Source organism: Chanodichthys erythropterus, chromosome 12 (genome assembly GCF_024489055.1).
Source record: "Chanodichthys erythropterus isolate Z2021 chromosome 12, ASM2448905v1, whole genome shotgun sequence".
In the NCBI taxonomy this organism is placed as follows: Eukaryota; Metazoa; Chordata; class Actinopteri; order Cypriniformes; family Xenocyprididae; genus Chanodichthys; species Chanodichthys erythropterus.
In genome coordinates this window covers 58,330,742-58,353,775 of record NC_090232.1, presented here as the reverse complement: position 1 = coordinate 58,353,775, position 23,034 = coordinate 58,330,742, and the positions used below count along the sequence as shown (strand labels likewise).

The 23,034-nt window shown below is 40.4% G+C and overlaps 1 protein-coding gene and 1 long non-coding RNA gene across 6 annotated transcripts in view; one reads left to right on the top strand and one right to left on the bottom strand.

Moving 5' to 3' along the window:
* Window positions 1–584: 584 nt before the first annotated feature.
* Window positions 585–23,034, bottom strand: part of pspc1 (paraspeckle component 1) — a 146,519-nt gene continuing 124,069 nt past the window's right edge. The window contains exons 10-11 of one of the 5 annotated variants that reach the window (XR_010896674.1): window positions 1,218–1,295; window positions 585–1,133 (exon numbers count right to left, since the gene is read on the bottom strand). Coding sequence is in view for 2 of the 5 variants with exons in the window: in XM_067404181.1 (XP_067260282.1) it covers window positions 981–1,034; window positions 1,218–1,295 (132 nt within the window). In the remaining 3 variants the exon portion in view is untranslated. Of the gene's footprint in view, window positions 1,134–1,217; window positions 1,296–23,034 lie in introns of those variants that run through there. The other 4 variants (XM_067404185.1, XM_067404181.1, XR_010896676.1 and 1 more) reach the window with 4 other exon arrangements.
* On the top strand, window positions 3,919–7,250 carry LOC137032424 (uncharacterized). Its single transcript, XR_010896681.1, has 3 exons — window positions 3,919–4,468; window positions 4,556–4,668; window positions 6,968–7,250. It is a non-coding gene; the product is annotated as an uncharacterized lncRNA (long non-coding RNA).

The following is a 23,034-nucleotide window of genomic DNA, read 5'->3' as shown; positions in this document are numbered from 1 at the left end:
GTATGTTGCTGGAATGTAACAGGTAAGTCCTAAAGATCAAAAATACCACCTCGACCTTTATCATATGCTTCTCACCTTTACTCCGGGGAATGGAGATGTGCTCCGTCCATAACCTTGAAATCCATGCAGAACTGATAAACACTTCATTCTCTGCTATAAAACCTTATAAATTCTAATTGTTATAAGGAATGGTATTGCTTTGGTTAATACATTTGCAGATCAAAATATAAAGTGGAAACCAATAGAAACCCTCATTAAATTCTGATAGAAAATGGCTAGAAACACACTGCATCCATGAAATCATCAGCATTGTTACTTTGTACAGTTAATAAGCTAATACATTTGAACATTACCATGTAACCATGTTTTAACCATGTAAAGTGTTATCAAGTTATGACTACAGAAAATTGAACACATTCATCAAACAATACAATCAATAAATAAATGTAACCAGTGATTAATATATTTTATTCTTTTAATTGACAAAGTGTTTTATCATTACATGGGTATAGTTAAATAATGATTTTATCAATTATATTTATAGATACTCTTATGATTACTACTATCCATCATTTGGTACAAAAATGACAAAGATATGAAAAAGATTCAGCAGATATTTATTACTTTATTTGCAAAAAATATATTTTAAACCATTTCCTAAGTGTCCTGTATGAGGCAGCTGCTACAAATATACTGAGGTAATGTGCTTTAATACTGCTTTACAGCCAGACAATATCACAATTACCAAAGATATACAGTCCTTGAGCTTCTCAAAAGCTAAAAAAATCCAGACGATGACAGTCATAAAGAATAAAAGATATGTATGAAGAACAATTTTTTTTTATTTATTATAGAACAAGTTTTTTAGCATTTCTTCAAATAATAATTTGGCCCACCTAAAAATACATGTACAGTTTTTGTTCAAGAAAATGAACATGGACTTTCTCAGGAAGAATTTGAAATCTTTCATTACCGTGTCCTCAGCTGTGTAGAACACTCTTTCCAACAGTGTTGCAGAGGTAGATGATGGAGAGCTGTGAGAGAAGAGGAAGAGTGTCTTTCTCAGGTTCTTCTGAGGCAAGGATAGGAGGATTGTCTCTATATAATCACTTTGGATTTTTGCAAACTGGAAGCTAAAAAAAATATTTATTGTAGTAGTTATTGTAGTCAGGTTTATTGTTTGTTAGAAAGGTATGAGGAAAGCATGTTTAACTTACATGTTCCTCCTCTTCTTCATCCTGATCTGCACTGTCACCTCGGTCACCACAGCCATCATCATTATCCTTCTCTGGCAGCTGAAAGGTTGAATTACATTGTTAGAAGTTGCATTTTTACTTTTGAAAGCAGTCTCTTCTACTTACCAAGGCTGCATTTGATGAAAAAATACAGATAGTAAAATAATTATACTGTGAAGTAGATTTACTTTAATATTCTAAAATAGTTTTCCTATTAACTGTATTCTATTTTAATCTATTTTTAAAAGTAAGTTATTCCTGTGATCAAAGCTGAATTTTCAGCATCATTACTTCAGTCTTCAGTGTTACATGATGCTTCAGAAATCATTCTAATATGATTATTTGATGGTCAAGAACACAACAATATGAAGCAGCACATTTCAAAAGAAATGTCAGAGCATCAATTCAGCATATTAGAATAATCAAAGATCAAGTGGCACTGAATACTAGAAAAATTATGTTGAAAATTTTCCATCAAAGGAATAATTAAATTTTGCAACATCTTCCAAATATTAATGTCTTTGACTGGCAGTGTATATTATTACATTTAGATAATAAACAGTGCAAAAATTCTCAAAGAACTCCTTAAAGCTGGGGACACACTGAACGACTAGCTGAAACATTCTAAGACTGAAATCAACACACTTAAAAACTGTTTCCTTCGACTGAAGTGGATTTAAATACTTACAGATTATAAACAGACTGAACGCAACTGGCTCTGACTTGACGTGTTTGGGCAAGATCAAAGTATCAAATTACATTTATAATCGGCCTTACAGTCGTTAAGTGTGTCCCTGGCTTTAGTCATTGTTGCAAGATTATTTGTTTTTATCATGACATGAATTCATGTCGTTCCAAACCTGTTAAGACTTTCGTTCATCTTCAAAACACAAATAAAGATAATTTAATGAAATCTGAATAACTAAAATAAAAATATAAAACTGTGTCTCAGATTTTAACGTTAACGTTACCTCAGACCGCCTCACGGGGACAGCGCTCGTGCGCACGTTAACCAAACGGAATTTATTTATGAAATAAATTTAGAAAATCAAAAACACTACACTAACATTACTCATCACAAATGATATTTAGTGTCACATGGGCAAAAACGATGAATAAAAGCAGATTTGTAGGGCTTACCTTTGTCTGTCTGCTGGAAGTCGACTTTTACAGAACAAAATGATGCGCATGCGCAGTACTCAGATTCTCCGAAAGTCCGTTTGACTCGCTTATTTAAAATTTCGAATTTTATATAACAGATATGCAAATTACTACATGGTCTATTATTTTAGCCGCTAATTTAACATAAATAACTACCCAGCAAACACAGTACGTTGTGACGACGTTGTCAGTTAGTCAGTAATTTGGTCAGCGTGACATTACTTTATGACAAGGTTGTGAGGACGTCGTGGTAATGTTCCATTTTTTAGAATCTTGGCTAACGTTCCAGAAACGTCGCGGGCACGTCCTCAAAAGACGTCGCTGGTTAATACCACGGAGAATGTTGTAGCGACGTGGTCCATAGGTCTCCTGATAACTTTCCAGATATTGCATTAAGCCAACATTATGTTTGTTAATGGCATTTGGATATAATGAGTAAATTTAATTGATTCAAGCTTTTTAAATGAATCGACGTTTTATTTATATTTAAGATATACCTACATATTCAAAAAATATTTGCCAGCAAAACTACCTAACATTTTACTTAATAAATTGTGATTATTCATATGTTTGTGAACAAGAGGTTTACTGAATGACAACGGTGTGAGGACGTCGTGGTAAAGTTCCATTTTTTTTTTTTTAAGAGTCTTGGCTAACGTTCCAGAAACATCGCAGGCACGTCCTCAAAATACGTCGCAGGTTAATCCCACGGAGAACGTTGTAGCGACGTGGTCCATTGGTCTCCTGATAACTTTCCAGATATGTAACTTTTTGTGTTCAAAATTTACAAAAGTTATACAATGGGAATGTACAACATGAATACATTTTCCAAACCGTGTTTTTGTTGGACCCTGAATCATTATGGTACACTTAGTAGTGTTTATATTCTGACTATTTTAGACCAGTCTGGCAGGAACCGCTGCGGAGTAGCACAAATACCTGCGTGACTCGTCATCGACAAACAGAAAGAAGTAGCTCCGGCTACAATGTTCTTCCGCAAGATGCATGCCGTTCTGTTTAACTGTTAGAGCGCCAAAAGTTATGGACATGTTTATATATTATATGTTGTTTGTGAATGTAGGAGATTTATTGGATGGGGCACGCGCGAGACAAATTCGAAATTTTAAACGAGCAAGTCTAACGGACTTTCTGATAATCTTGAGTACTGCGCATGCGCATCATTTTGTTCTGTAACGGTCGACTTCCAGCAGACGGACACGGAGTAAAAGGTAAGCCCTACAAATGTGCTTTTATTCATCGTTTTTGCCCATGTGACACTAAATATCACTTGTGATGAGTAATGTTAGTGCAGTGTTTTTGGTTTTCTAAATTTATTTCATAAATAAATTCCGTTTGGTTAATGTGCGCACGAGCGCTGTCCCCGTGAGGCGGTCCGAGGTAACGTTAAAGTCTGAGACGCAGTTTTATATTTTTATTTTAGTTATTTTAAGTGTAACGTTCACTGTTTAATGCTATAAACGGCAGAATAATCACATATATTCGTTAAACGGCAACTATAGTAGAGTGTTTGTTAATTTTAGACCCTGCCTGGCCTCCCTAAAGCTCATATGAACCATATTGAAAATTCAATAAAATCTGTATAAAACGGTTAATCAGACACAGTTAATTACTTCACGGTTTGTTTACTTAAATTCTTTGTAATGACAATGAACCAGCCAAATCAATGATTTAGAGTTGTTTATAACAAAATATTCTCGTTTGTCGCCACTTGCTGGTTTAACGTTAACGTTATGTGTGGGTCTATTCATTCTAATAAATCTAACATACTTTTTATTTTCAGCAGCTGGAGGAGAGACAGCATGTGCAGAAACAACAAGACAACAATGAGCATGGGTGGGTATTAAATTAATTTCTGACTTATTCAGTACCAATAGATATAAGGTCCTGGACTAATATTGCTGCTATCGGTATGTATGTAACGTTCAGTCATTAATTACCCTTTATATACAACCGCATATCATTCAGATAATCTCCAGGTGGACTGCATGGATCCAGGATCAAGAGATCATTCATCATGCAGACCATGTTCCAGGAGAAGCAGCGTATACTGGGTAACAACTATGCCTCATTTTTCCAATATCACTTAGGTAAGACTAAATGGATTTAAAGTGATTTCAATCATGGGTCATTTGTTTCAGGTCTGCTTGATCATTTTGTTGTCCTGGATGTGAGAACATGGTCAAAAGGTGTGTCAATCAGCATCCAGCCATAAAAGCAGCCTTCTTGTTAAAAGGCTCAGGAGGACAAACAGGTAATTCACAGGGTTGAATTTCACAAGTCAATTACTCAGAGACAAGGAGATGTTAATAATTCTGAATTTGAGGGGTCAGCAATTTTACTATTTGATACATTTACACTTTTCATTTAATTCAGAATGAAATCATTGTGATTGATGAATCTGATTATAGGTGATGTGTACATTTATTTAGAAATCGGATTTGATATTTAAAATGCACTGTCTGTCCAGAATTACAGACTTTCCCGCTATTGGTGCGTATTAACCATCATCCTGTTATTGCTTCTTTTCTGCTTCAAAAAGCAGACTTTATATTTATCATTACAGGTCCTGATTAAGAGACGCAGAGAACATGAAGCTATGTGCCGTGCTGCTTATATTTATCAAGTAGTAAAAAAATGCTCAAAACTAAACAGATGACGGTTGTCATAAAATTTTAAAATGCTTCTACTACACTGCATTCATTCAGCAACAATGGTTTCACATGCTTTACACTTTCAAATTTCAGTTTTTTATCTGATCAGGTGTTACATATCCTATCGAACAGATTAGAAAAGGTTTAAACCACCCCTTACAATCAGAATGAAATTTTAAAATCTGATTTGCCAAATTTATTCTGAATGACATGGTTGCATGTGACTTAAAGGGATAGTTCACCCAAAAATGAAAATTCTGTCATCATTTACTCGCCCTCAGCTTGTTGCAAAGCTGTATACATTTCCTCTGTTAAAAACCACCATTGACTTCCATAGTTTTTTTTTTTTTCTACTATGGAAGTCAATGTTGGCCCAAAACAGCCTGGTAACAAACTTTCTTTAAAATATTTTATATAGCTTTGGAACAAGCTGAGGGTGAGTAAATGATGATAGAATTTTCATTTTTTGGTGAACTATCCCTTTAATTCAACTGTGCAACTAGTCCGATTACAAATTAATTATTAGGGTCCATGTAAATGCAGCTATTGTATAGTCCCAAATTATACACAATCACATCACATAGGCTGCTTGGCAACCCTATAACTTTTTTTTTTTTTAAATCTAAAACTATAGCAGCAACATTAGCTGTGTATACATGGGTTCTAATAATCAGACTTTAATCAGACTAGTAGCACAGATGGAATAAAAAGTCACATGTAACCACATTAGTTGAAATGAATTGGCCAGGTCCAATTGACATTTCATTCGGATTGAAAGGGCATGATTAAAGCTTTTTTTAAATCTGTTCGATTAAAACTGTTCGAATCAATTCAACTATCATATACAATCCAAAATCTCCTTCCTCTCATCATCTCATCCGCAAGCTTCTTGAGGCGTTGAAAGGGCATTTTTACTGCTTGATAAATATAAACAGCATGGCACAAAGCTTAATGTGCTCATCGTCTCCTAATTAGAACCCATAATAGATAAATGTTAAGTCTGTTTTTAAAACAAAGAAAAGCTGTGTAGTGCATTCGTGCAATGTACCAACTGCTTTGACATGATTAACTAACTTAAAGGCTTACAAACTACTGAGTGTTCGAACTTACAAAGTGTACGCCTGCCTAAAGGGTTAGTTCACACAAAAATGAAAAAAAAAAAAAGACTCGCCCTTATGTCATTCCGAACATGCAAGAATGTGTTGTTCATCTTCGAAAAATAAGCGAAGATATTTTAATGAAAACAGAGTTGTCTCCCTCAATTTACACACCATGCAACTAACACTTTGACACTTCAAAAAGTTCATAAAGACATTGTAAAAGTGATCCATATGAATGGAGCAGTTTAGTCCAAACTTGAACTTCAAAGAGACTTGTTCGCTTAATGCAATATATAGTTTGAGTTTAGACTTTCATTCACATATAAACATTAATTAGCGAACATAAATGGAAGCTCAACTGTACTTCTTTGTATATGCACTTGTGTATTAAATTTGTTCATTATATAAAGTGATCAAGTTTATTCAGAAAATTTGGACTAAACCACTCAATATTCAATAGATTAGATTTACGGTCTGTATGAACTTTTGTTTTAAACATCAAAGTGGCAGTTGTGTAGACTGTCAATGGAGGGACAGAAAGCTCTCAAATTTCATTAAATTAAATTTATTTGTGTTTTGAAGATGAACAAAAGTCTTAACAGGTTTGGAACGACATTAATTCATGTCATGATAAAAACAAATAATGTTGTAACTTACAATATATACATGATATTTGAATGATTTCAAAATACTATCAAAAAAAAAAAAAAAATTCATAATCACAATTCATATAGGCTACATGAAATATGCCCTTACTGTATTTTTTCTTAAAATATTTTTTTCTTGCTTTCGTGTACAGAAAGATGTATTTTTGAAGAGGCTACAACAACGATTAAAGCCAGGGACACACTTAATGACTGTAAGGCCGATTATAAATGTAATTTGATACTTTCAACTGATCTTGCCCAAACACGTCAAGTCAGAGCCAGTTGTGTTCAGTCTGTTTATAATCTGTAAGTATTTAAATCCACTTCAGTCGAAGGAAACACTTTTTAAGTGTGTTGATTTCAGTCTTAGAATGTTTTTTCTAGTCGTTCAGTGTGTCCCCAGCTTGAAGGAGTCAGCAGTGAGGGAAGTAATCATTAAAATGTAAGTTCTTCGAGAATTTGTGCACTGTTTATTATCTAAATGTAATAATGTACACTGCCAGTCAAAGATATTGAGATTTGGAAGATGTTGCAAAATTTAATTTATTCCTTTGACGGAAAATTTTCGGCATCATTTTTCTAGTCTTCAGTGCCACTTGATCTTTCATCATTCTAATATGCTGAATTGATGCTCGGACATTTCTTTTGAAATGTGCTGCTTCATTTTTTTGTGTTCTTGAGCATCAAATCATCATATTAGAATGATTTCTGAAGGATCATGTGACACTGAAGACTGGAGTTAATGATGCTGAAAATTCAGCTTTGATCACAGGAATAACTTACTTTTAAAAATAGATTAAAATAGAAAACAGTTAATAGTAAAACTATTTTAGAATATTAAAGTAAAACTACTTCACAGTATTATTATTTTACTGTATTTTTTTCATCAAATGCAGCCTTGGTAAGTAGAAGAAGTAAAAATGCAACTTCTAACAATGTAATTCAACCTTTCAGCTGCCAGAGGAGGATGATGATGGCAGTGGTGACCAAGGTGACAGTGCAGCTCAGGATGAAGAAGAGGAGGAACATGTAAGTTAAACATGCTTTCCTCATACCTTTCTAACAAACAATAAACCTTACTACAATAACTACTACAATAATTTTTTTTTAGCTTCCAGTTTGTCAAAATCCAAAGTGAATATATAGAGACCATCCTCCTATCCTTGCCTCAGAAGAACCTGAGAAAGACACTCTTCCTCTTCTCTCACAGCTCTCCATCATCTACCTCTGCAACACTGTTGGCAAGAGTGTTCTACACAGCTGAGGACACGGTAATGAAAGATCTCAAATTCTTCCTGAGAAAGTCCACATGTTCATTTTCTTGAACAAAAACTCTACATGTATTTTTGGGTGGGCCAAACTATTATTTGAAGAAATGCTAAAAATCTCTATATTGTTCTTTATACATATCTTTTAATGTCATCTTCTGGATTTTTTTAGCTTTTGAGAAGCTCAAGGACTGTATATCTTTGGTAATTGTGATATTGTCTGGCAGTAAAGCAGTATAATTACCTCAGTATATTTGTAGCAGCTGCCTCATACAGGACACTTAGGAAATGGTTTAAAATATATTTTTTTGCAAATAAAGTAATAAAATATCTGCTGAATCTTGAACATATCTTTGTCATTTTTGTGCCAAATTATGGATAGTAGTAATCATAAGAGTATCTATAAATATAATAGAATAAAATCATTATTTAACTATACCTATATAATGATAAAACACTTTGTCAATTAAAAGAATAAAACATTAATTACTGTTTACATTTATTTATTGATTGTATTGTTTGATCTATGAATGTGTTCAATTTATGAATTCATGTGTTAACACTTTACATGGTTAAAACATGGTTATATGGTAATGTTCAAATGAATTGGCTTAGTAATTGTACAAACTAACAATGCTGATGATTTCATGGATGTTTCTAGCCATTTTCTATCAGAATTTAATGAGGGTTTATATTGGTTTCCACTAAATATTTTGATCTGCAAATGTATTAACCAAAGCAACACAATTCCATATAACAATTTGAATTTATTAGGTTTTATAGCAGTGAATGAAGTGTTTATCAGTTCTGCATGGATTTCAAGGTTATGGACGGTGCACATTTTCATTCCCTGGAGTAAAGGTGAGAAGCAGATTTTAAGATAAAGGTCGAGGTGGTATTTTAGGCTTTAGGACGTACCTGTCACGTTCCAGCAACGTACCACTATAACGTCACCACGACGAATATGGGAATCACAAATTTACGTCGCTGGAACGTTATTTGGGACATCGTTGCAACTAATATGAGCCGATCCAGTTATGTTTTCACAACGTGCCAGTTTGGTCGTTGAGACGTACCTGTCACGTTCCAGCGACGTACCGCTATAACGTCGCCACGACGAATATGGGAATCACAAAGTTACGTCGCTGGAACGTTATTCGGGACGTCGTTGCAACTAATATGAGCCAATCTGGTTACGTTTTTACAACGTGCCAGTTTGGTCGTTGAGACGTACTCCTCACGTTACAGAGACGTACTACTACAACGTCGCCACGACGAATATGGGAATCACAAAGTTACGTCCCTAGAACGTTATTTGGTACGTCGCTACAACGAATATGGTGCGGTCCAGTTACGTCGTCACAACGTAACTGTGTTAGCTGGGTAGCTGAAACATTCTAAGACTGAAATCAACACACTTAAAAACTTCGACTGAAGTGGATTTAAATACTTACAGATTATAAACAGACTGAACGCAACTGGCCTTGACCTGATGTGTTTGGGCAAGATCAAAGTATCAAATTACATTTATAATCGGCCTTACAGTCGTTAAGTGTGTCCCTAGCTCTAGTCGTTTTTGGCGCTCTAACGGTTAAACAGAACGGCATGCATCTTGCGGAAGAACATTGTAACTCTGTTTATGTCTATGACGAGTCACGCAGGTATTTTTGCTGCTCCGCAGCGGTTCCTACCAGACTGGTCTAAAATAGTCCGAATATAAACACTTATTATAGGTGTACCATAATGATTCAGGGTAAGACAAAAACAGTTGGACCACGTCGCTACAACGTTCTCCGTGGGATTAACCAGCGACGTCTTTTGAGGACGTGCCCACGACGTTTCTGGAACGTTAGCCAAGATTCTAAAAAAATGGAACATTACCACAACGTCCTCACAACGTTGTCATAAAGTAATGTCACGCTGACCAAATGACGACGTCGTCACAACGTACTGTGTTTGCTGGGATATCACTGGTATCACAAGAGCAGACCAAACCAAAGACCCTGTGTAAAGTGTGTCAACGTGTGTTTTTTTGCCACAAAGTGTTTTTGCTAATTAAATATGTTATATTATATGTCGTGACTTCTTCTAAAATTCCAACACAGAATCAGTTGCTGTTTTTTATTCAGAATGAAACTACTCATTATTTTGTAATAATGCATACAATTGTAATTGTTATGGAAAGCTTGTAGAATATAACTAATACATTTCATTGTGAATATACTGCAGGTTTGATCATTTCACAACTTCTATATAATTCCATATCACCACTGTGTTAAACTGAATCCTGATTCACAGTGCTGTGTTTTTTTTGTGCATGTTTTTTCCACATTAAAATGTTTGGTCAATGAAATGCATCATTTTGTCGGAAAAAAGATTGAAAATGTTTATATAATATTATATATAATAATATGAAAAAAAAAAAAAAAAACACTTAACTTTAGGATTTAATAAAGTCTCTTTAAAAATATTTACCAACTGAGCAAGCAATTAAGAAATGAGAGCAAATGAGAACAATCAGAGCAGTGAGTATATGTCTGATTATCCACATAACAATAATATTCCTCATACTTTTGCCAATTGTCTTCTCCATATAAATATTTTTAAATAAAACCTGCATTAGCAACTTTTAGTTTTGTAGCTGATCAATTTAAACACTTGTAATTCAATTTTAACATTTTAATTGTTGTGGAAAGCACATTAAAATAAAACCTTGTGAAAGTGCTGCAGGGAAGCTAATATCACTGTCTCATCGGGTTTCTATTCATAGCGAGCAGTGTGTGTTTTGCAGAAAAGGATAAAGAAGGTTTACATTAATTCATGCATGTCAAAAACATAAACGGAACATAAATCTAACTCTCAATGTGTTTTAAAAATAATGTCTGGTTAAAGTTATGCAGGCCATCTGAGAAAGCAATAGGGAATGACACAATCACAACTGAAACTTTTATTATGCAACCACAGATACATTTATTCAAGTTACCTTAAATGAACTAAAATAAAATCAAACCAGTTGTAGCCTACTAAAACAAACAAAACTCGATGTTGGCTCATTTCCTAACAACAGACCAACAGTGGCTGTAATCACTACTAAAGTATATCTCACGACACAATGTAACCTACAATCTATTGAGCATACATAAACAGTTATAAATAAAAAAGAATCATAAATTCATTCAACGCGGAAACACAATCATGTTACAAGGACAGTCCACTAAAATTTTCAGTGGCGCTTTAACACAAAACAGGAAATTCGTGAATATTCATGTAAGCTCCAGAGAGCTGGAGCGCTTCGGCAGGAAGTGTCGCATGGCCTGGGACGACTTCTGAGCTGTAGTGAAACGCTCTGTAAAGCCCTCTACGGCTGGCCCAAAGTGGTTCAACAACTTGTCTATGAGTGAACCAATGCCGGTGCAGTTACACTGCGTTATTGAAAAAAGCTTCAGTAACGGGGAAAAAGGAGACTTTTCCCATACGCAGTATGAGTGAAGTATCGAAAGGAATGTACTCGGTTACTAACGTAACCTCTGTTCCCTGAGATACGGAACGAGTACTGCGTATGGGGAAATTCTCCTTTTTCCCCATTACTGAAGCCTTTTTCAATAACGCAGTGTAACAAGTTGTTGAACCAATGACGGCGTGGCATAGCTGCGCGGCCTATGGCGACAAAGTGCGCGAATATTCCCGCTGATATGGGTGGGGTTTAGGGCTATATAAGCAGGCATTTCGCCATAGGATTTCAGGTCATTCGACTGAAGCGACGACACTGAAACCGCAGCGTTGTGGCACGGCATGTATCGCAGTACTCGTTCCGTATCTCAGGGAATCAAGGTTACGTTAGTATCCGAGTACGTTCCCTTTCGATACTTCACTCGTACTGCATATGGGGAACAAATTCAACCACGCCGTGCCACGGCAGAATGACCGGCAGAATGACTGGAATTGTCTTGGGCATCCATAGGGAAGTGAGATGAGTGAGAAGGCCAAAGTCGCCGAACCCATGTTACACTTGCAACGAGGAGTGAACTCCCGGAATGGCATGAAGTGGAGCTCAGTAGAGGCCGTGGGATCATACCAACAGGACCCAAGCTTGTAAGGTCGGGATATCCGAAATATAAAATCTTATAAAAGTTGATGGCGAAGACCAGCCAGCCGCCTCACAGATGTCTTTAATGTAAACTCCACTGGACCAGGCCCAAGAGGAAGACACTGGAGTGGGCTCTAACTCCTATGGGGCAGTTCTGGCCCACAGAGGAGTAACAAAGAGCAGTAGTGTCGACTATCCAATGCGAAAGATGCTGCTTAGAGACCGCCAAACCCCTGGGTGCGGCCTTCAAAGCAGACATAGAGCTGATCAGATTGCCGGAAAGGCTGAGATCTCTCAGTGTAGGTCCTCAACGCCCTGACGGGGCAGAGTAATTCGAGCTCTCGCTCATCCGATGAGGGAGGAAGCGCTGAGAGGGAAATGACCTGTGCTCATCGAGAGCACCTTAGGGATGTAGCCATGCCTAGGTTTTAGAACGACCTTGGAGTCGTTAGGCCCAAACTCAAGGCACGCAGGATTCACAGAGAGAGCCTGCAAATCGCCAACATGCTTAACCGATGCTAGAGCAAGCAGCAGAGCGGTTTTGAACGTCAGGGGCCTGAGGTCATCTGAACGCAACGGCTCAAAGGGAGGCCCTTTGAGAGCCCTGAGGACCAGAGAGAGGTCCCAGGTAGGGACGGTGAGAGGGCAAGGAGGATTTAATTGCCTAGAACCTCTCAAGAAACGCACCACAATGTTGTTTTGTCCCACTGACTGGCCAGCGATAGGAGCATGAAATGCTGCAATGGCTGCTACGTAAGCTTTGAGTGTTGAGGGGGCGCGACCCAGATCCAACCACTCCTGGAGAAAAGACAGTATTGGTGATATGTCACACTCCACAGGGTCTATGTTGCGTGCAGAGTACCAGCCAACAAAGACAGACCATTTCTGGAGAGAGGAGGTCCCGTCTCAGGGGAATTGGCCACGGGGCTTGCATGGAAAGCCTGAACAGCTCTGAGGACCAAACTTGGCTCCTCCAGAGCGGGGCCACTAGGAGGACTCTGTGTTTGTCTTCCTCAACTTGTCTGATGACCTGAGGGATCAGAGCGATCGGGGGAAAAGCGTACAGGAGAGCGCTGGGCCAGGCGTGTGCCAACGCATCGTCCTCTTTCGAAAAATAAATTGGGCAGTGAGAGTTGTTTCTCGAGGCGAAGAGGTCCCAAATTCTGAGAACTGTCTGTGGGTGGAGCATCCATTCGTCTGAGGGGATGTTGCTCCAAGATAGCATGTCTGCTCCCAAGTTCGTGCTCCCAGGTATATGAGTTGCCTTGAGTGACTGAAACCTCGGTAGTGCCCATTCCAGGAGACGTGTCGCCAGAGCGCATAAGCGACTGAATGAAAGACCGCCCTGGAGATTTATGTAAGACACCACTGTCATGCTGTCCGACTGGACCAAGACTTGGCATCCTGTCAGGTGTGCCTGGAATGCCTGAAGGGCTCGAATCACTGCCAGTATCTCTAGGCAGTTGATGTGCAGATGGCTCTCCTTGTGAGACCACGAGCCAAAGGCCAGCCTGCCCTCGCAAAGAACGCCCCAACCTTTGTTGGATGCGTCTGTCGAGAGCACGGTCCTTCTGGACACCGCCTGTAGGGGTACTCCTTGACTGAACCAAGTGGGGTTCGTCCAGGGTTTCAGAGCTGTTAAACAGGCTCGATTGACCCTGAGATGCAGACGGCCGTGCTGCCAGGCGTGAGGAGGTACCTGGAACTTCAACCAGTATTGCAGAGGCCGCATCCGAAGAAGGCCGAGCCGCAGAACCGGGAAGGCGGAAGCCATCAGCCCTAACATCGTCTGGAAAAACTTCAGAGGGAGATGGGCTTTGTTCCTGACCGAAGCCGCGAGCTGCTGAATAATCAGAGCGCGCTCTGGTGAGACTACAACCGTCATACGGGCTGAGTCGAGAACTGCACCCAGGAATATTATACGCTGGCTGGGGAGCAGTGAGCTCTTGGCAAAATTGACCCTGAGACCCAGGCACTCCAAGTGGCTGAGTAACATGGATCTGTGGTATTCTAGCTCGTCTCGAGATAATTGAAAACTCGGATTCCCATCTGTCTCAGAGGGGAAAGAGCCGCGTTCATGCAGTTGGTAAAAGCCCGGGGAGCTAGGGACAGCCCGAACGGAAGGATCATGTATTGATAAACCACTCCCTCGAATGCGAATCTCAAGAATCGCCTGTGGTGGGGGCTATCTGGATGTGAAAGTATGCATCTTTCAGGTCCAGCGAACAGAACCAGTCCCCGGGGCAAATCTGCGCGAGGATCTGTTTCAGCATTAACATTTTGAACTTCCGTCTCATGAGGGATAGTTTCAGAAGTCTGAGGTCCAAGATGGGTCTGAGACCGCCATCTTTGTTGGGGACAAGGAAGTAGCGGCTGTAAAATCCCGACTCGCTCTCTGAGGGGGGCACTATTTCTATAGCCCCTTTCTCTAGCAGAGACATCACTTCTGATCAGAGGACATGAGCGTTGTCTGCGTTGGGAAGTACGCCGCCAAAGCGCAGGGGTCTGCAAGCAAACTGGAGAGAATAGCCTTGAGAGATTATCCCCAGAACCCACTTTGACACTCCGGGGATGGCCTACCAGGCCTCGGCCCGTAAAGCATGGGGTTGAATGGCGCCAGGCGGCGGACTGCCTAGAAGGGGTTCATACGCCAGAAAGTGCGGGAGAGGAAAATTGCTCTTTCTTTGAAAATGTAAAACATTTATTGTGTTCGCCATAATAACGGCGTTTTGCGTAGGCGCAACAGCAATGGACACTGGTAGCAGAACACACAAACTGGTTCCCATGCCCGGAACTGAACGGGGCAGAGGGGAAAGAGAACGAGAGAGCTTTGGGGGCGGTCCCGCCTCGGCGGGACTTAACCCCTTCCTCTTTTCTCCCCTGGGATCAGGAAGACTTGGGAGGCCTCGGGAAGGAGGAGCGCCTAGCGGGTCGGGCTCGGCGGCGCTGTTCCTTCGGGGCTGGAGCTGCCTGGGTGGTAGAGGGAACAGGCATGTTCTGCTGAGCCGGCGCAGTCCTGGGGCAGCTGGAAGCAGAGGTAGAGCTGGAGCGCTTCAGCAGGAAGTGTCGCATGGCCTGGGACGACTTCTGAGCTGTGGTGAAACGCTCTGTAAAGCCCTCTATGGCTGGCCCAAAGAGACCGGATGGGGAGACAGGGGCATCCAAGAAGGCCGTTTTGTCTGCATCCTTGATCTCCGTCAAGTTGAGCCAAAGATGGCGCTCGAGCACAACCAGGCTGGCCATAGACCGTCCGATGGCCTGGGCTGTGGCCTTCGTGGCGTGCAGGGCCAAATCCGTGGCTCTGCGTAAGTTACGAAAGGTAGGTGCGTCAAATCCAGACTCGTCCAGGGCGCAGAGGAGCTTGGCTTGGAACACCTGGAGTATAGCCATGGTGTGCAGCGAAGAGGCAGCTTGGCCCGCAGAGGTGTAAGCCCTGCCAGCTAGGGCGGAGGTTGTCCTGCAGGGCTTGGACGGAAGGGCCATCTTGATTTTCCACCCCACAGCCGCGGGGGGGACAGAGGTGAGCCGCCACCGCTTCATCCAGGGGTGGGAGGCTGTCATAGCCCTTCTCCGAAGAGCCATCGACCGAAGTGGGAGCTGACTACTGTGAAGTGCGTAAGCGGGCCGTGTAGGGTGCGTCATGGACTTCGGGGAAGAAAGGCGCAGTGTGTTGGCAAGGGGCCTGGCGACGTCCCGGCAGGAACCACTCATCCAATCTGCTATGCGCCGGCTCTTCAGGCAGGGCCCATTGGAGATTCAGCTCCTCGACAGCCTTAGAGAGGATACGGAACAGCTCAGCATCCATCCCGGGTCTGCACTCAATGGGCTCCAGTGATGTTAATTGGGCGGGGGTCTCCTCTGAGTCACCGGCCCATTCCTCCGTCTCAGAAGCCGCGAGAGACACGGAATTGTCGTCGAGCGGCTTGTCCTCGGAACCGCGAGGGAGAGACGAGGTCACTCACTGAAGAAGGCGATCCGCGAGCGCAGCGAAGCAAGACTCATGTTCTCGCAGTGAGAACATGAGTTTCCGGGCCTCTCACCCAGACAGTCGACGCACTCACCGTGCCCGTCATCATCATGCAGAGGGGCTCTGCATGTGCCACAAGCGTGGCACAGCATTTGAAACAATGCCACCGCAGTGAAAATGGCATTTGTGGGGCTCTTTTAGAGCGGCGAGAGCCGCAGGAAGCTCTTTTAGAGCGGCTAATAACCATGGGAAAATGCTCTGATAGATGCGCCGGATGGCGGCAGGAGACGCACTGGCAGGCGGCTGGAAGCGGGAAGCGGGTGGCTCAAGACAGCGCTCGAGGCAGCAGTCGATGAGGGCGCCGGCGCTTTCTATTCAGGCGAGCTCAGCAGTTCGCTGCCGGGGCCTCTTCAACGACGACAAGAGCGTCTTCCAGTCAGCTTATTCCCAGGCGGCAAAGGCTTCAGCCGGAGATCAGTGAAGAGATGAAGTCGTCGCTGAAGGAGAGAGAACTGAAATCCTATGGCGAAACGCCTTCTTAAAAAAAGCCCTGAACCCCACCCATTTCGGTGGGAATATTCGCGCGCTTTGTCACCATAGGCCACGCAGCTATGCCGCGCCGTCATTGGTTCAACAACTTGTCTATGAGTGAACCAATAACGGTGCAATTACATTGCTTTATTGAAAAAGGCTTCAGTAACGGGGAAAAAGGAGACTTTTCCCATACGTAGTATGAGTGAAGTATCGAAAGGGAATCTCAGACACCAAATATTTGTGACCAGTCACGGAAAGTAGGGACACAAGTCGGTTCTGGGGCATTTTGAGTTATTCTGAAAGTGTAGTCTCCAAGCTTTCCAACGATGTGTAACACATGAAAATCTGATAATATTTGGAGAAGTGGCCATTTGAAGGTAGGCACTCAAGAAAGCTCTATAGGGAGAAAAACGCCTCTAAAGTTGCAGTTCTTACCTGTTCTCACCTGCTGGGAGTGACAATAGGGCTCATTTACATCTCATTTAGATAAGCCATACCCCCTGTAAAGCTGCATGGACCGCATACTATTAATAATAAAGGATACTAACTGAACTAACAGAGGCCAGAGATCGCTAACTATGGCTATTCAAAACACTTTTCAAGACAATAAATACACGATTGAGATGATGAATGCATGTATTGACTGAACTTGCGTCTGAATAGCGCTGGCTCCGTGGGCGTGGCCGCATTAGCGGGTAATGAGCTGAATCACGGGTGTCTGACATGGCTCTATTTTCATACAGATTACATAAACACAGAAGGTTTGTTTTCGATTTGACTTACACGATTTAAAACTTGACATTTCAACGTTTTTTCAGACATAAGTATAATTTTTTTTGTGATTAGTATTCACTAAGTTACAGTTCATTTTCTGAGAACTATCAGATTGGACTGCGTTCAGAGGGAGAGGAGAGATCACGCATCATGTTAGTTTTCTTTATTTTTCAAAAAGCACAACATTTTGTTTTTACTCTGAGTGTACACAAATAAAAGAAGACATTCTATAGTTTCAATTGATATATTACTTATGTCTCTATGTCAAAAATGACGGAGTATTTTAAGTCTGTTTTGCTGCAATGTGAAAAAAATCCTGCAAAATGCACCGGCGTGTTACCCGACTCCAGAGAGGTAATGTCTTATTATGCCGGTTTCATCGTCGCTCAGATCGTCTTCAGAATCAGTGAGCGCTTGTTCATAAGCATCCGGCTTGTCGAAGAAGTAATTCAAAACATTTTTTGGTGTAACGGCCACGGTTCTTCATTGAATTTTGATATCAGCTAGAGCCGGTCAGAGCTCTGCATAATAAGTAGCCACGCTTCCCAGTATGGAAATACACACAGACAATAACACGCCCCTACTGCATGCTAGAATCTCCGAAAAACAAGCCGATTTCAACCTCAAAATGTACGCTTTTAAATATACCAATACTGCTATCTCAAACATGGAAAGGCTTCTTCATGATCTCAACTAACAGATTCTGCAAAAAAATGAAAATCACCAATTTTGAAAAAAAATGCTTCTTTCTCATTTTGCTCGAGAGTTGTGCTGCCGACTTGTGTCCCTGGTTTCCGTGACGGGTCACATTTCATAACACCGGGCAGTATGGAAGGCGGGCTGGTGGAAGCTACAGTAGGTGGCCATCCAAAACGGTGTTTCTACCGCCGCACCTGCCGCCGCCGCGTCGCAAAGTGCATTTGCAGCTTTTGATCGCTGAGTGGCGCTTTAACCACGTTATCCAACAAATGCATCAAAGCACATTTATCTTTATGCAAAATGTAAGTTTTCTTACATATTAGGCCTATATTTATCACAAATACATGTTTTATTTATATTTTAAACTCCTTTAATAAAACAGCATGAATTTTTGACTCGCACATACTTTGTTATTCGTAACTTCGACAGATAACTACTTAGGAAAAATATAGCCTATCTGTTTGGACACTGATTAATAAATTGTTGCGCGTTTCATGAATTATATCCCTTTATTTTAGTAAAACGTGAGTCACTGAATAATTTCGCTCCCATTATTAACCCTTTGAGCGGTACGGTCCCACATATGGGATTTTTATTTCAGTGCCCCTGGGCGTACGGTACCACATATGGGATTTCGAACGTTCAGCGACGTCACATAACTGCCAGATTCAAACTGTGCTTTCGCGCCCTGGCTGTGAGACAGACGCGCGCGCTCTTGTCATATATCACAGCTATGCAGTGTTTTCAGCCACATAATGTTTATTTTAAGGTTTCAGACATTTAAATAAGCATAAGCACCATTAAAACAATACATTAAGCGTTTATAATTTACACATTGATGTCCGACATCAGTGGAAGCAGCAATAACAAATATAATTTGACGACATTTATCCATATCAGACACACATAATGGGCCTAAGTAACTATAAAGTTTACTCTATTATTCTTCCAGTTCAACAGCCACTTACTTGCTTATATTTCGGGAGAAACTGATGAATTAACCTGCTTTAAATCCGACTGACAGGACTGTGAACTGCAGCGCAAACTAAGATGGCGGCACCCATCTCGCATTATAGATCAAGATAAATATCATTTATAAAGGTTTTAAAACGACAAAACACACTCACTTACACACATTTGAGAATCGGAATATCAGATAGTTGATGACATGGTAAGCAATTTTGCGAATATTTAAAAAAAAAGAGGAAAAACTAAATAATAGCGATCCATCTGTCATACAGTGTTATTGTTGCTGCGCTCAGCGCTCGTGACACGCAAGACGCGTCGCTATGGAAACATTAAAGGCGAACGTTCTAAAATAACGGTCGCCTTAAAAAAACTCACTCTGGGGGGACAGTTAGAATATTTTAAACTCACGATCGAAAGGGTTAAGGCACGATTTAGCTAAATCATTGAAACTAAAAAGAATGGACGGATTAATAAAACGTCATAAAAAACTGCAACTCCTGCAGCCGCATTTAAATGAGTGTATTCTATTCCTTAAAATATCAAATACCAAATTCAGAAACAACACATTCCGGCGGGTAGATCACCTCTTATTTAACACAGACCTATCGAATTGAGATATTTCTTTCTTATTAGGTAATTATTCGCTGAGTTTAAGTTACGTTTCAGTTTCTCGCAGAGAGACAGCTAAAAGCTCACCCTGTTTTTATTTATTTTATTGTACTAGCACAAGGTTTTGTTGTTGTCGTGAGCGCACACAAATAAAAGTAGACCATTTGTAGTCTTGCACTAATCTGTAAGCTATCGCCAAAAATGATGGAAGGCCTGTTTTAAATTGTTTCTGTCATGAGAAAATCCATCAGAACGCTCCGGCGCTTTCGTCGCCCCCGGCACCCCTGGTCGACGAAAGCGCCGGAGCGTTCTGATGGATTTGGAAATACACACAGACAATAACACGCCCCTACTGATAATAACACGCTCCCAAAGCGAACTACGGTCGCAAGTTCCGTCGTTACCAATAGAGTTCAATGGGACTTACGACCATGGTTCACCAACGATGCTCTCGGGAAACGCACCCCAGAGGGATAAAAATGTAACCAATTTAGTTTCATATTTATATTTAAATATTGGGCTATAGCCTATTTTTTTTTTTTAAAGATGTCACCAATGTTGATTATGAAAAGGGAATAGCATGACGGATGCGCAATGTTGGGAGACAAATGCAGCGGGTCAGACATAAGTTCGACCACTTCATTAAGTTTTGTTTTATGTAAGTCTTTCTTTAAAATGAATTTCGTTTTGTAGAAATTGTATCATAATTTCAATCAATGTTTCATCAACCAATTGCCTATATTTAATTAGGAAGAAAACCATGAACGTCAGGAGTGGAATGGAAACGAAACCATGTTTCCGCGGCCTTTGAAAAAGGCTGATGCAATAGAAGTTTTTCTGTTTTTATTAAATTTCTTAAATACATCCATGTCTTTATTACTTAATTAATTGATAAGATGTTTTGGTCTAACAATATATTTTAGCTGCTCTAAATTCTAACACAAATTTCAAAACTAAATTCATGTATTTACAGTAAAAGAATAAAGAAATAGCCTAACTCTAGACTTATATGCTATTTACGTTTGGGCAATATAATAATAATAATAATAAATATAGCTGCAAGCAGCAATTACGGGGCAAGCACAAAAATGGCACAAGAAGCCAGCCAACATGGCTGGGAGCATCAGACCAACAGCAGCAGTGAGCAATTAGAAAAAAAAGTTATTAGCATTTTTGTCAATTTTGTTATAACTTTTGACCACAAGGTGGCGCTGGTCTGGAACTTCTCAGGCTCCTTCAGGGCATTGTCCTGATGACCCATACCAAATTTATGAATTTTGGTCAAACCCATCAGAAGTTATAAGCAAAAATAGCCATTTTTCATATCTCCACTCCAGTAGGTGGTGCTGCGCCGAAACACTGTATGATGCCTCAGGTCATGATAGTGATTACACGTACGAAGTTTGGTCTGAATATGATAAAGCACTGAAGAGATGCAGCTTCAAGTGTCGTTTTTGCATCATGCCTCAAATTCTTTGCTCTGTTATACGAAAACGGTTTGACATATCGATTTGAAATCCATAACTTTTTGTCTGCATGGTCTGAAAATGATACGGTTCGATTTTGGTGAAAATCGGAGCAACGGTCCAGGAGGAGTTCGAAAAAGTATGTTTTTAAAGAAAAACAATATGGTGGACAGGAAGTTCAGCCAACTATAGCAAATTTGATATCCGTGTTCTCGGCATGACCCAAGGAATCTACTGAGACCAGTTTCATTACAATCGGTAAATATATTCAAACGTTATTAACATTTTTGTAAATTTCATAATAACCTTTGACCACAAGGTGGCACTGGTCCGAAACTTCTCAGGCTCCTTCAGGGCATTGTTCTGATGACCCATACCGAGTTTCGTAACGATACTTGAATGCGTCCATAAAATACAGCACTTTAGCACAAAATTCAAAATGGACGACGGCCAAAATGGTTGAAATGGGAACACTGGATATCATTCGACTCAGCATGACTCCCTGAATCCAACGAGACCAAAGTTATGATTTTTGGACAAACCCATCTGAAGTTATAAGCAAAAATAGCCATTTTTCTTATCTCCGCACCAGTAGGCGGCACTGCGATGAAACGCTGCATGATGCCTCATGTCATGATTTTGATGAGATGTACCAAGTTTGGTCTAAATACGATAAAGCATTGCGGAGATACAGGTTCAAGAGTTTGTTTTGCATCATGCCTTAAATTCGTTGATCCGGTATACAAAAACGGTTTGACGTATCGACTTGAAATCCATAACTTTTTGTCGGCATGGTCTGAAGATGACACGGTTCAATTTTGGTGAAAATCGGAGCAACGGTCTAGGAGGAGTTCGAAAAAGTAGGTTTTTAAAGAAAAACAATATGGCGGACAGGAAGTTTAGCTGACTATGGCAAATTTGATATCTATGTTCTCAGCATGACCCAAGGAATCTACTGAGACCAGTTTCATTACAATTGGTGAATACAGTCAAAAGTTATTAGCATTTTTGTAAATTGTGTTATAACTTTTGACCACAAGGTGGCACTGTGCCGAAACTTCTCAGGCTCCTTCATGGCATTGTGCTGATGACCCATACCGAGTTTCGTAACGATACGCTAATGCGTTCGTAAAATACAGCATTTTAGCACAAAATTCAAAATGGCCGACGGCCTAAATGGCCGATATGGGAAAATTGGATATCAATCGACTCGACATGATGCCCTGAATCTAACGAGACCAAATTTATGATTTTTGGACAAAACCATCAGAAGTTATAAGCAAAAATGACCATTTTTCATATCTCTGCACCAGTAGGTGGCGCTGCGCCACAACACTGCATGATGCCTCTGGTCATGCTTGTGATGACATGTACCAAGTTTGGTCTGAATACGATAAAGCGTTGCGGAGATACAGCCTTATGTCCATTTTCGCAAGCACTATGCACAATTCGTTCGCTTATTTTACGAAAACGGTTTGAGGAATTGACTTGAATTCCATAACTTTTTCTTGGCATGCTCTGAAGATGATCTGGTTAAATTTTCATGAAAATCGGAGTAACGGCCTAGGAGGAGTTCGAAAAAGTAGGTTTTTCAGAAAATTCAAAATGGCGGAAAAATTTTCATGACGGAAAATGACGTCATAGGGTGCAATCGATTCGTCTTGACCCACGGAATCAGGGGGGGAAAGAATTTTGTTCCTTACGGTTCAAAAGTTATTAACATAAACATACGTGCAAATTTGGACAGCTGATGGCGCTAAAGGGATTGAGTTAGAGACTCCAAATTTGCTATGGACAAAGGTCAGACTGTTGTCAATTGAGTTTAGTTCTAAAAAAAGCAAAGGCT